The following is a 14,834-nucleotide window of genomic DNA, read 5'->3' on the forward strand; positions in this document are numbered from 1 at the left end:
ACATCTCAACTACAAGCAGGGACACCCCACTGTCCAAAACACACTCAGGGCCAAGCAGGCCTTTAACAACCAATTACATCTGACAATACTGATACCATCTCAATCCAGGCCATCCCAATGAGCTTTGCTCCTTTTCTGTTGCTTGGGTTGTTTCCTCTCTTGATAGCTGAATGAGTCTGCCTGTCATCTCAGTCTGAGCCACACTGTATTGGCCTGGAGTTGACGGGCCAATGCGACCTCCTTTGTCAGGGGGATCCGGAGTCCCCTGATGGGGTTTAGGGGGTTCCACGCAGTGTGGCTCAAGGGGAGTAAGTCAGTCTCCTATAAGGCAGATATAGCCTCTGACATGGCCCCCACTCCATTCAACCAGTGTCTCACCCTGTGGACTTTCTCCAAATTGGAGAGAGTTGGAGCCAAGAGCGGAACAGAGGGTCATTGAGGCAGTTGGTTGACTGTTGGCTCAGGTTGGGCTCTGCTCTACTGCTGGCCAAAAGCAGCTTTTTAGAACAGATGCTGACGCTGACTACCAAGGCCTGGGCCTGTCAAGCTTTCTGCTAGGCCCGATGGGTCTGTTGAGACAGTCCTATCAGACAGGAACATGTAGCCTGTCCTCGAAAGGCCTGCTGAACCTGACTCGCATCCATTGGCTACTTGAAGCTCTTGAACAGAGTTTGGACTTTGTCCTTGTGAACAATTCCATTAAAGTATTTGACAATGCTGTTCTCAGGGCAGCGGTTAGGAACATATCATTATGTAGGCTACAGTGTGATAATAGGGCCTTGGGTTTATCACATCCACAGAGAACATTAGGTCATCTGGGGAAGAGGAACCAGTTCAAGGAATCGTCTGCTCGATCTATGATCACACAAATATCTTGATTAATGGTTTAGCCGAGCTTATCTAAGAGAGAGTGTCCCTACCATACATGTCCTCAACTACATTCCTCTGATATACCAACATCACATGGTCTCATTCCTTATACACCTGCCATGTGTGACATACCCAGGCACCTGGCTACATTCCTCAAATGGCACAGCTCCAAAACCACAGGTAGGCTACACTTATTTGATAGCTGTACCTAAACTGAATCTGTACAGTGTCACTATGCCAACCTGAACCTGTAGGCCTGTACAGTGTCGCTATGCCAACTGAACCTGAAGGCCTGTACAGTGTAACTATGACTACCTCACACCCATCTGGTGACCTTACGTTTGATATTCATAAAGTCTACAGCCCTTGAGAGCATTTGAGGTTTTTCTTCCCTCCCAGAAGACTTGACTACCCACACTCACTTTGTATGTTGCCAAATGTCTGTCATTTCCTATAGCACCAGTACTTTCACTGCCAGACAGACATGAGGTCAAATGATGGATAGAGAGATGAATTCAATGCAAGCATCAGCAGCATTGGGTTTTTCTACCTCACGTCTGATAAACACAGCCTCCATCATTGCTGTAATTGTCTTATTTATGGACCTGCTGGTGGCCATTTTGAAATGAAGTTCTAAGAATGGCAAAGATCGGAGTCTTCCTGTTCTGAGACAAATCAATCATTTAAACCTTTGGGAGGCCTGACGTGTCATCAGGTTGCCATTAGTTTATCTGGCCCTCCCTAACCATCAGCACAGCTCCAGGAAATGCAGGATTTACACTTTCTTCCAAGCTCATATATTACACCATCCTTCAGGGAGCAGAACTTCCATCCCTACACAACCACCAATAAGGACATAAGACTTCTGGTGTAGTGTGAAGTCTGAAGACATACAGTACTACCACCTGAAATATGTACTACCACCTGAAATACTGTATGTGCTACCACTAGTAAAACACTTGACCTGACAGATAGTGTTTTTCATTATAGTAGCATTGCGGCACAAATGACACCAGAATGGGAACTAACAGCCTCATCACTTCGATATACAGTAAAATGAAAGCAGCACAACAGGCGCGGTTCTCCACTGTGTCATTGTTTGCCTTGCGCTGGGAATGCAGCAATGATTGGCACTTTAATAAAAGATGCCAACTTCCTTCCTCTTCCACCCTGTCATCCATTTCAATAGTTGGTTATTCATTCATCATGACCCTGACAGCACATGGGGGTGGTGTAGTCTGTCTGTGGCATCACCAGGCTGATAACGCTATTAGGAGAGGTTTCACTGAACTGACACATTTAGCGCCAAGCAATCCTTTCAGTGAGGCATTAGAGCTGCCCCAAAGTCCCCTACAAATGGACTGGCCCCAGAAACCAAACCAACATTTTAAAATCGGTGCCTTCAAGTCCAGTGCTAAACACCGAAGTGGGTACACAGAGCGCTTATCATGAGCTAGTGTTCTCCATGCTGAACGCAGACACATATGTAGCCAAACGGGACAATTGTTAATTGGGTTAGCACCCTTCTGTGAACTACAGAGAAAGCTAATGCAAAAGTCCAATAAACGACAGACCAAATCTGCCACATTTCAACACTGCACTCTCAGCCTTGCCACAATACTTGGGCGGTGTACCTCCCAGTCCCATATCTCTGTGTGGAGTGAAAGATTCCGTGCCGTCAGAGATGCTGGGATTCATATTAAAATCAGGGGACACTCAGTCTCACGGTGACAACGGCTCGTAAAAGTCATGGGTTCCATAGGGTGTCTGAGGTCCAGAGGCCTCCGGTCTGTCAGTAGCATGTTAATGGAACCACAGCGTGAAGGGACTGACAGCAACATGTATCACTCACTAACACCTCATCTCAAACATATTTTACTATGTAAGCTAATAAAGTATCTTAATATCATAAATAATATCCCTCATTCATTCCCTGGCGTCTGCAATGATTTATGTGTGTCTGTCTACACATACTGTACATGGTGTTAGCATGAGGCTGTCAATCAAATGTATTTATAAAAAGCCCTTTATGTCAGATGACAAGTGCTATACAGAAACCCAGTCTAAACCCCGGCTCTTGAGGGGTGGCCAGTCCTCTTCTGGCTGTGCCGGCAAGTGTGTGCATGTGTGTTCTGTGTTTGTGCGTGTCGCGCTCTGCTCTGAACATCTGTCCCCTGCGCCACCCACTGCCTCATGTTAATTCCTGTTGTGACCTCCTGGTATGTCATAGTTCGGCGCACAAGTCAACAACTAACTTTCCCCCAGGCCGTTGCTGCAAGAGAGGGTATTCTCAGTCAACTCACCTGGTTAAATAAAGAATAAACCAACCAAGCCCATAGGACCCGAGTCAACAAACAGAAACAGCCAGAGAGAACAGATGCTCTTAGGCTGTGTTTGTATTATTCACTGAGACACGACTTCTTATCTCAGCAATCTTGGGTGATGGAAGGGTGATGGAAGTCAAATTGTATATTTGTCACATGTGCAATGATTTTCAGTGAAATACTTACAAGTCCTTAACCAACAATGCAGGCGTAAGAAAATAGAGTTCAGAAAATATTTACTAACTAAACCACAAAAACAACAATAATGAGGCTATATACAGGGGGTAGCAGTACCGAGTCAATGTGCGGGGGTACAGGTTAGTCGAGGTAATTTGTACATGTAGGTAGGGGTAAAGTGACTATGCATAGATAAGAGGTGCCACTTTGTTCTTTAGGTTTTGCACATAAGGGTAACAGGAGCAGCACTGACAGACCCAAACACACTTCAATGAGCAGGCAGGGCTGTGGCATGCAGGCAGCCTGCACAGGACAGAGAGAGGCTCAGATGCTCTTCCCTCTGTTGGGAGCATGCTCAGTGGAGTGTGCTCATCAAAGCCCTCTTTCATCCTCTAATGTGATGCAAAACAAGGCAACGTGAGACTCCGTCTGGTTAACAGCTCCAAAACATACCATCTAACACGGGGCAATGCTAGGGCTCTCCTACACTGTCAAATAGTTCCACAACACCGTCTAACATGGCACGATGCTATTGCTCTCCTCCAGCACAATGCTGCTTACAAAGCCCCTTCCACACCTCTCTCCTTAGCTCTCCTTTCCTGCCATTGTCTTGGAACAGCCAAAAGCTACAGCCATGTCGTTTGGTGTTTTGGGGAGCGCTTAGGGTAGAGGGTGAAGATTAGTGTTGAGAAGGGGGTGGGTACGGTCTCGTCTGAAAGGCACATTTTTAAATGGCTCTTTCCTTCCTGCTTCCCCCCCCATGGTCTCCCTAAAAAGGTGTCTCTTTACACGTGTAGCTGTCATCCAGTCCTCTTTCCTCCCTGCACTACCTCATCAATATTTCATTAGGTGCTGAAGCACATCCATCATTACCTCATGATCTTGGAGCGCTCAGTGAATTAAGGAGGATGCTGGAACCTCCTATCAGACAGACAACAAAGTCCCCATCATCCTGAAATGTGCAAGTACTTCACCTGCCACCATGAAATCCCACGTCTTTATGAGCCTGATACTGCATAGCAACGCTGGACAACACAGCCCTGGGATCTGCTCTGCCTTCCTCCCTACTAGTCTTACCTTGCAGCTGCTTAAAGCGGCCCTCCAGCTGGTTGTAGTTGAAGGCAGCCTGTTTGGCAGAGTAGCCCGGATCAGGGCTGGTGGCTAGAGAGGGGCCAGGCCCAGAAGGGGACAGGGCCCCTGGGGAGTGGGACCCTGGAGAGAGATGCCCTGGGGACAAGGGGCCAGGCACACTGGTCGCCCTCTGTAGCTCCATCAGTCCAGTAGAAAATAAAAGGGCTGGGGAAAGTGGAGTGAAGAGGGGTTCGCTGGTCTCCCCCTTTTAAAATAAAAATGTCCAGTGGTGGCTGAGATGTAAGAGGTTAGCTGGAAAAGTCCCTCTGTGGGGGGATCCTGCAGCAGTCAGCCCCGGGGTCAAATGCTGGCTCAACAGCACCGCAGCATCACGCTTGCCTCAGACTTCTTTCCTCCCTTCCACCATCATCCCCCCCATCCTCACAACACAAGCAGGCTGCCAACACTCCAACATGCACAATAAGAAAGATAGTGGTAAAAGCCACAGAGAGGGGAAGAGAGAGAGACACACCGATTCAGAGAAAGCACACTGGACTCCGTACTCCTGCAATGAGCGGAAGACTGCTCAAACACTGCACACCTTTCAAACCTTTAGGGAGGGGTGGGAGGAGCCAGCAGCCTGGAATTTCTTTAGCAGCCACTCACAGCCCTTATGTTTAGTGTTGATGTCACAGCTGCATTACCATAAGGGGGAGTGGGAGGGAAAGAGGAGCAGAGGGCTGTACCAAATGGAAAGGGGGAGACTTGGCCGAGACCTTCCCCATTTCTAAGCACATTCGTAATATCAAGAGACAAAACATCCCATATTTCATTGAATCATAGATACACATGCAAAAAAAATTACTTCCTGGCTGTGTCCTGCCAACACGTCCTGTTAGAGTTCACGGTAAAGCGCCTCCCCCTCCTCACACGAGTGTGTGGGCCTCACTAAAACTTTTGAACGGCCATACAAAACCGGAAGAATTAGCTCTGTGTAATAATATCCTAGACAGTGAACAGGTCTCTCCAGTCCTTTCCTCTCCATTATTTGGCCATGTAGTCCACCTGACCCACCACTTGAAGTGAGGGGTTATTGCACACAATTGAGACTTTTATTGATAAAAAAAAAAAAAAAAAACAATACATCGCCATTTGCTTGGCTCTTCCTGACAATGGACATCTATAGTTGTTAGACTAGTCCAACAGCACAATGCTCCCACCCATCTGAAACCCCTTCATGCAAAGCCCCCCTTAAATATATTTCAAAGCTGGTCTTTCTTGAATTCCAGGCATTTTATGGTATGAGATTTCATCAGTTTTAAAATGGAAGGCATGGCTTTGGGGGGGACAAAAAGGCTTCTACTCCCCAAAGCTCATGCAAATTCCCCCTAGCTGGCCCATTACTCCTGGCTATTTATACTGTAATATATCTAAACAGGTTTTCACAGGTTTTCACAGGGCAGTCAGCCTAACATACACCAAAAACAGTCCCAGGTTAGGGCCCAGTCAGTCTGACACGGCTTTGCCCTAGTGACTGATCTTCTGTCGTATCACTTCTCTCTAGAAATCATCTCTTCACAGGTCTGTTATTATGTATGCCTACCTGTTGTTCTTTGGGACCAGAGGGAATACATGAGAAATCTGTAGCTAAGTAGGCGGAGAAAGGCGCTTGCAAAAGCCTGGATAGGTGGTTTCGAATCCCGTGACCAACCATATGTAAAATGTATGACTAGGTCAGATACGTATCTGCTAAATGCTTGCCTGGTTACCCAATGATGAATTGCATCGAATTCACCTAAGTGCAGAAATTTAGCGTTTGGATCAAGAAAGTTTCCTGATGACCTCTACAAGCCAGAATGTTGAATACAATCCTATTTGAAGTACTTTACCAGTTCTGTGCGGTTGATCCTTTTGGTAGTAGGAATGAGAGACAATATATCCACAGGAAAGTACAATTGCATCAACTTTTCAAACCACTGGTTGTGAGTTCAGATGTGTCACCTGAAGAATGCACACAAGATGAAAATACATGCAGGAGACTCATGACGAGCTCCTGCACGTGTTTACATGGTTCTGTGCATGCTTCAGGTGATACAAATCTGAACTCACAACCAGTGGTTTGAAAAGTTGATGCAATTGTACTTTCCTGTAGATATATGGTCTCACATTCCTACCACCAAAAGGACCAACCGCACAGACAACTGTTAAAGTATGTTCAAATATTAACATTATGGCTTGTAGAGGAAACTTTCCTGATTCAAGAAGATCATTTCTGCCCAACGTAGAATTCAATTCAACTTTGGGTAACCAGGCAACTAAATGGATATTATTATGTGTATTGAAAGTTGGGTATCTCTGTGCTGCGAGGAATGAGTGTGTGAGGTAAATTTAGGGGCCCCAACTTTCACTGGGGACGACATGTCCCCCCACATTCTGAAATTGCATTTTTGTCCCACCCAGTCCAACCCAGTTATCAATGACTGATACAAAACGAGGCACGGTGTGCTTTAGGACCACAACCAAAGTTACGCCGCTGGGTAAATGTATGGGGATAGTTGAATGAGCAAGGTAAACATGAGCAGTGATAGGTGGTGGTTTTTTAGTCAATACTGAAGTGAAAGAAAGCTGCATGTGAAGGGAAAACAGTATTGACCGAATGAAAAACTCCTCTATACGAGCTGCCCCAATTTCCTGCGTGGTCGGAGCACAAATCACAAGGCCTCCTCACGAATCCCTTTTGGAGAGCCTCTGTTCCACACAAACACACTATTCATTCAGTAAAACATCCCTCTCCACTGTTTAACTTAAATACTCCATCATTTAAAATACCATAACCTTCATCTGAAACCGTTCCTATATCATCTAATTAATGCATTCAAACGCAATGGCTCACTACCACTGGTGGACTTACCATTTGGGAGAAGAGGAAATTGCATCAAAACTCACATCAAGCTAGGCATAATAAAAATAAACATTTGAGTCACACACCCACCCCCCCCCCCCCCCCCTTAATAAATACATTTTAAAAATCCAGCAAAATCAGTCTTGTTTAAGCTTGCATGGACACTCCAGACACTTGTGAGAAAACAGGTTTTCGGAATGTTTCCTGGTCTGACAAACACCCCTCTAGCTCGTCACATCCGCATCTACGGTGGAAGGTGTCCGAGCTACAGCGGTGTGTGTCAGACCAGGATACATACCGAAAATCTGTCTTCTCACGAAAACATCAGGAGCATTCGGGCCGTTTAGGCTACACACTAAATATGAGATTCACAAATACTATGGTGTTCTCTTCTTATGTTTCAAGGACAGCTTCCCCCCCCCCCCTCCCTCCCTCTACATAACATTGCAAAAATCAGAAACTCTGTCCAAAAATGCTGAAAAATTCATCCATGCTTGTGTTACTTCAAGGTTAGACTACTGCAATGCTCTACTTTCAGGCTACCCGGATAAAGCACTAAATAAACAGTGTAAATACGACTAGAACCCAAAGATTTGATCATATTACTCCAGTGCTAGCCTCCCTACACTGGCTTCCTGTTAAGGAAAGGGCTGATTAAGGTTTTACCTACAAAGCATTACATGGGCTTGCTCCTACCCATCTTTCCGATTTGGTCCTTCCGTACATACCTACACGTACGCTACGTTCACAAGACGCAGGCCTCCTAATTGTCCCTAGAATTTCTAAGAAAACAGCTGGAGGCAGGGCTTTCTCCTATAGAGCTCCATTTTTATGAATCGTCTGCCTATCCATGTGAAAGACGCAGACTCGGTCTTAACCTTTAAGTCTTTACTGAAGACTCATCTCTTCAGTAGGTCATATGATTGAATGTAGTCTGGCCCAGGAGTGTGAACGGAAAGCCTCTGGAGAAACGAACCGCCCTTGCCGTCTTTGCCTGGCCGGTTCCACCCTCTCCACTGGGATTCTCTGCCTCTAACCCTATTACAGGGGCTGAGTCACTGGCTTACTGGTGCTCTTCCATGCCGTCCCTAGGAGGGGTGCGTCACTTGAGTGGGTTGAGTCACTGACGTGATCTTCCTGTCTGGATTGGTGCCTCCCCTTGGGTTGTGCCATGGCGGAGATCTTTGTGGGCTATACTCGGCCTTGTCTCAGGATGGTAAGTTGGTGGTTGAAGATATCCCTCTAGTGGTGTGGGGGCTGTGCTTTGGCAAAGTGGGTGGGGTTATATCCTTCCTGTTTGGCCCTGTCCGGGGGTGTCATCGGATGGGGCCACAGTGTCTCCTGACCCCTCCTGTCTCAGCCTCCAGTATTTATGCTGCAGTAGTTTGTGTCGGGGGCTAGGGTCAGTCTGTTATATCTGGAGTACTTCTCCGGTCTTATCCAGTGTCCTGTGTGAATTTAAGTATGTTCTCTATATTTCTTTCTCTCTGAGGACCTGAGCCCTAGGACCATGCCTCAGGACTACCTGGCATGATGACTCCTTGCTGTCCCCAGTCCACCTGGCCTTGCTGCTGCTCCAGTTTCAACTGTCCTGCCTGCGGCTATGGAACCCTGAACTGTTCACCGGACATGCTACCCGTCTCAGACCTGCTGTTTTCAACTCTCTAGAGACAGCAGGAGCGGTAGAGATACTCTCAAGGATCGGCTATGAAAAGCCAACTGACATTTACTCCTGAGGTGCTGACTTGTTGCACCCTCGACAACTACTGTGATTATTATTATTGGACCCTGCTGGTCATCTATGAACATTTAAACATCTTGGCCATGTTCTGTTATAATCTCCACCCGGCACAGCTAGAAGAGGACTGGCCACCCCTCATAGCCAGGTTCCTCTCTAGGTTTTGGCCTTTCTCTGGAGTTTTTCCTAGCCACCGTGCTTCTACACCTGCATTGCTTGCTGTTTGGGGTTTTAGGCTGGGTTTCTGTACAGCACTTTGAGATATCAGCTGATGTAAGAAGGGCTATATAAATCAATTTGATTTGGCCAAATGCAATGTTTTATCAAATGTATAAAAATAAGTGCATTTTCAAGGGTACTAAAATTCTAAATCCAAATAGCCAAATGACCCTTGGTATGACCAACTTAAAACAATTCCATACTTTGTTACATTTGAGTCATTTAGGAGACGCTCTTATCCAGAGCGACTTACGAGCAATTTGGGTTAAGTGGCTTGCTCACAGGCACATAGATCTTTCACCTAGTCGTTTGAGATTTGAACCAGCGACCATTCGGTTACTTGCCCAATGCTCTTAAATCGCTAGGCTACCTGCCACCCCTGTTAGCTTGATAGAAACCCAGTCCTGGGCACTTACTCGAGGGATACAATATGCATTTTAGTAATAAAGACAGGTGCTGCTGATAATATGCCAATGTCGTAGAGGCAGAGGACATGTACATGTAGGCCACGTAGCTGATGCTGTCTGGACAAAAAGATTGGCTTGTCATACTATTTTTGTCCAGACAGCATCAGATACATGGGCTAAATATAGTAAGACCGAGGGGCGCGGTTCGCTCGGATGCTTGTCTGAGATCGTTTCACCCACTTGCGAATTGAAGGAAAGTTGGCAGATGCACAGTGAACTGTTCAGATGCTGGAATTATTTTTAATCAACGTGCAAAGGTAACCTACTTTATTGAAGTGAATGTTTGACAAATTTGATGAAAACATGACTGGTTGTGTTCATGGCAGATTAAAAGGTAAAACATTTTTACAGTTAAATAACATGTCTTCACTATAAATCCCATAGACACATTTTTAAGAAGGGTGCGACTGGAGGGTCTCAGACTGGCCTCTGCCAAATCACTAAGTCTGGCCCTGCTCACTACTTATAACAATGTCCCATGAGGATGTTCTGAATGCGTCAAAGAACATCCTGTGGTTTAAGATTCAGTTTCCCCCCTCTGTTCTATTGAGAAAGGGAGGAGGATGGGGGTGGGGGTCCATATGGTTTTAGTCATAAGCCTCCAGCCAGGAGAGTGAACCAGTGAAATATCACTTGACAGCCACTGTCTCTGGTATGTGCTACCCTACAGTCATGCCTCTCCAGCCATTGTACTGTGATCCACAAAGACAAAAGGGGAAACAAATGTCATACAAGCTGCGACAAACTCATTATGCGTCATTAAAAAGAACATGAACCAAGGTTTTAGTCGATAAGAGCCATCCTTTTGCTTTTCTGATTACCCAAAAGCTTGTACACCAGAGAGCTGTACAAGAAACTCAAAAATACAGGCACTCTGCATTAGTGATGGGGGGAAATATAGTTGCCTATCACAATATTATTTTGGACAATATTATATAGATACTTTGACTCAAAGTACCTTTTTTCTTTTGCTAGGTAGCTTTCGCTAGTGTTAGTTTGCTGTACCTGCACCAAAACTGTTCTGTTTTATTTTTAAATAGCGAGCCAACATGTTTTCAGCAACTTTTATTTCCGTGAAGGATCAAAACACGTTCTCATGCTCTAGTCTCTCTGCAGCAGACAGAGTGAGCATTATGCTTGTAACAGCAAATCACAAAAAAAAAAAAAATCAAATCACAGTATCGAATAGCAATACATTTATAAAATCGTGAGAGTCGCAATATCTGCACCTAAGTAACACTATAATATTGTAACGTGAGGTCCCTGGCAATTCCCAGCCCAACTCTCCATAGGCCAAACAATATATTTTAGTAGCTAAATGGGGACAGCTATGACAGGTCCAGATGGTATGAAGCCTGCAGGTTGCCAAGACACCTGGCCCTGCTGGAATGGTCTTCACTGGGCTCCTCACTGACGCGTTACGGACACAAACCTGTAAAGCCATCGTGGAGAATTTCACAAGAGTACTCTGCTTCATCCCTGTCAAATTAGAATGACATTCTTATGAGTTCAGTTCCTACCAGCGAGATTGATGAACATCTTTAAAAAAAAGAGCCAGAGACAGTCCACTTCAGACATTCTCTTATATTTGGGAAATGATACCCCCCTCAGACCTGGGGAGACTGACCTGGTGGCTTCCTGTTTTAATGTGTAAATGTTGGAATGCAGAGAATGTCAGGGGGCACGGGGTGGATGCTCCGCAGAATAAAGAGTATTTCAGATGAGGCGCTGTCACGGCTGGTTTGAATTATTCACACGTCTCGGCTGGGCCGGCCTTGCAGAATGTGGCGATCGTTTTTAAGAGCTCCTCTCTGCAGCCACTCCTGTGACCTCAGCGCTGGTTATTCCTGGACCCTTCAGGGTGAAGTAGAACCACATTTCCAGAAACAGCAGGGATACTGCCAAGGTTCCAAATGGGTCAATACACACAAATGGGAAGTGTGTAAACAAACACACTGACTGGAAACAAGCAAATGCAGGGGGTTGTGTCCCAGGCTGCAAAGATTCTTCATGACATTATTTACCCCCTCACAGACATTCACATATACACACACAAACCTCTTGGCTGTATGCTCATACTAGGTCTTGGAATTTGAGGTTATAGTAATTGGTCAGGCGAATGTACACAGGCTGGTAGGCCAAAAAAAAGGGGAAGTCACAATTGTTTGTACACATGGATATGCTTCTAAATAACAACCTATTTGAAACAAGCCATTACACTTCGTTATTCTCATGACAAGTCATTATTATACATATTACTTATAAATATTAAATCAACAAATTAAGAATTGCCAGATTGGAGGGGATCGTCGCATTTTTGTACTGACAACATTAACGGAGTCAAAATAAAAAGATTTGCCTACCTTGCCCTTGTCTGTTGGCTTTTTTTTTTTTTAAAGATCCTCTTGACGCACAAACCAATGAAATCCAATGGGTTTTCACCCACTTTTCCCGAAATATTTGCAAAGTGTCCCAAACCCTGCAGCTATGGTCATTCAATGGCAGTGGAATATGTTCTTCAAAGAGAGGACACCGTAATGAGATAAGGTAACCAAAGCTAATGAAAAACAGGCCTTTTACCAGAATAAATTCAGACAGGCTACTTTAGAACATTTTCTGAAAGGACATAGGCCTATCGAGAGAATCAGCACGCACACGTGTAATCAAAGCCACCAGCGTATATCAAACACAAGCAAATATTTATCCTTAAAAACCTGTTTGGGGTAGAGGGCAGCATTTTCACTTTTGGATAAATAGCATGCCCAAACTGAACTGCCTCTTACTCTGTCCCAGATCCTAATATATGCATATTATTATTAGTATTGGATAGAAAACACTGAAGTTTATAAAACTGTTTGAATCATGACTGTATAACAGAACTTATTTAGCAGGCGAAACCCCGAGAACAAACCATAGATTTCTTTTTAAAAGCCTTTTCAATATGTTTTCATGGGGAATCCAGAATTCTAAGACTTTCCTGCAGTTCCAACCGCTTCCACTGGATGTCACCAGTTTGTAGAAATTGGTCAAGGTTTTTCCTTTGTGTAATGAAGTACCATAGCTCAGAATGAACGTCACTTCATGTGTACCTTTTGATAGAGGCGCGTAACCAGAAAAGTAGCGTCAGTTTGTTTTGCTCCTGTATTGAACACAGATCATCCAGTCTTCAATTTGATCGATTATATACACATTTAGAAATACCTAAAGCTGTATTACAAAAGTAGTTTGAAATGTTTAGGCAAAGTTTACAGGTAACTTGAGATATTTTGTAGCGATGTTGCGTAAGTTGGAAGCGGTGTTTTTCTGGATCAAACACACCAAATAAATGGACATTTTGGATATATGTCGACGGAATTAAATCGAACAAAAGGAGCATTTGTGATGTTTATGGGACATATAGGAGTGCCAACAAAAGAAGCTTGTCAAAGGTAAGGCATGATTTATATTTTATTTCTGCGTTTTGGTGTCGCGCCTGCAGGGTTGAAATATGCTACTATCATTGTTCACCGTTGTGCTATCATCAGATAATAGCATCTTATGCTTTTTCCTGAAAAGCCTTTTTGAAATCTGACATGTTGGTTGGATTCACAACGAGTGTAGCTTTAATTTGCCATCTTGCATGTGTAATTTAATGAAAGTTTGATTTTCATAGAAATGTATTTGAATTTGGCGCTCTGCATTTTCCCTGGTTATTGGCCATGTGGGACGCCAGAGTCCCGCCTACTCCAGAGAGGTTAAAACGTATTCAAAAACCTAGGCCTATCTTAGGCTTTCCGAAAGTGGGCTGTACAATAATGAATTGACAATGAATGTATGTAAAATAGCCTACACGCAACATGGCATACACTATTTATTAGTGACGCTGATTATTGAGGGGGAGAGATGTTTCTTTTTGACCCTGAGGAAATATTATAATTTGAATGGATGTTTAAAAATGTTTATTAAAAACGTATTTTATACTTGTTCAGGCGTGCGCACTCCAGACACAACATGCTCATATGGAACATGTAAATGATGGCATGAAATAAACCAAAACTTGTTTCTCACAAGTGTAGCAGGTTGTCCACTGAGGATGAGAATTTTAAATGACTAATTAATACATGCATTAACAGAAAATGGTTGGCTACCACATGGGAATTCATTAAAGTGGATTGCGGGTGACACTGTATAGACTAGGCTACTATTCTACTTTGCGGGGATAGGAGGGTGGCAATTGTGTTGGTCTAGTGTAGGGAAGCATTCCAGCCAGGACCGGGCCTGATTAGACAATTTAAGAAAATATTCCATATCAAATTATACCATGCCAGGTTGGAGAGGATTGGAGCATTGTCCATTTGACACAACATTAGTGCATTAAAAGCCTCGGAGCCAGAATAAAAAAAAAACTTTGTTGACTGCTGTTGAGAAATTAGCAGCAAGACGCAGCCAACCTTTTTAAAAATACCTATTTATTTATTAGTAAGCAATGAAAACATGCATTGTATGAAAGCCCACACAAACAAGGTTTTTACTGAAATGTCATACACTATAGAGCACTATAGGTTAAGGAGATAAAGATCTGTTTCCAAGGGGACCAGTCGAGTTGGCCCAAAGTGGTGTTAGATTTCCCTATCATATGAACACCGTGTGGAGGTGAACCACACCTGGTCATACGAACTCTTCAGGAGAAAACTAGCCTGGCATCAGGAAGAGGCATCAGTTTACACCATAGATTTGGTTGGTTTATACAGACATGTTAGTCTGTTCAAGCACAAGACCTGGCACCAAAGTCCTCCTGTATCCTTGAACAGCATGGTTTTAGAATGGTGGTGGGTGCTCTATGTACTGTACATCTAACCTTGACTGGAACTTGTTGGCAACATTTGAGGTGATGTGGAATACATTTAAGTTAATTACCCTTCAGAATGCCAATAAAAGAGATGTTTTCACCACACTGGTGAGCTCTCTACAACTAACAATTTAGGTGGCCACGGTTCAATGTCAAAATTCCATTTAAAACTGCGGACATAGGCAGAACCAGTGCCTGGCTGCTTAACTGATGAAAAAAGGGGCATGCACGTGTGAGT

General features: G+C 44.3%; 1 protein-coding gene across 2 annotated transcripts in view; it reads right to left on the bottom strand.

Annotated features, from left to right (window-relative positions):
* The window catches only part of LOC110530138 (spectrin beta chain, non-erythrocytic 1), a 133,574-nt gene that overhangs the window by 81,625 nt on the left and 37,115 nt on the right, over window positions 1-14,834 (bottom strand). The window contains exon 1 of one of the 2 annotated variants that reach the window (XM_021612985.2): window positions 4,449-5,021. The exons of the other annotated variant lie outside the window; for it this stretch is intronic. Within the exon in view, the coding sequence (XP_021468660.2) occupies window positions 4,449-4,644 (196 nt within the window). The 5' untranslated portion in view covers window positions 4,645-5,021. Of the gene's footprint in view, window positions 1-4,448; window positions 5,022-14,834 lie in introns of those variants that run through there. 2 annotated transcript variants of the gene reach the window in all.

The sequence above is a fragment of the Oncorhynchus mykiss genome, chromosome 1 (assembly GCF_013265735.2).
Source record: "Oncorhynchus mykiss isolate Arlee chromosome 1, USDA_OmykA_1.1, whole genome shotgun sequence".
NCBI lineage: Eukaryota > Metazoa > Chordata > Actinopteri > Salmoniformes > Salmonidae > Oncorhynchus > Oncorhynchus mykiss.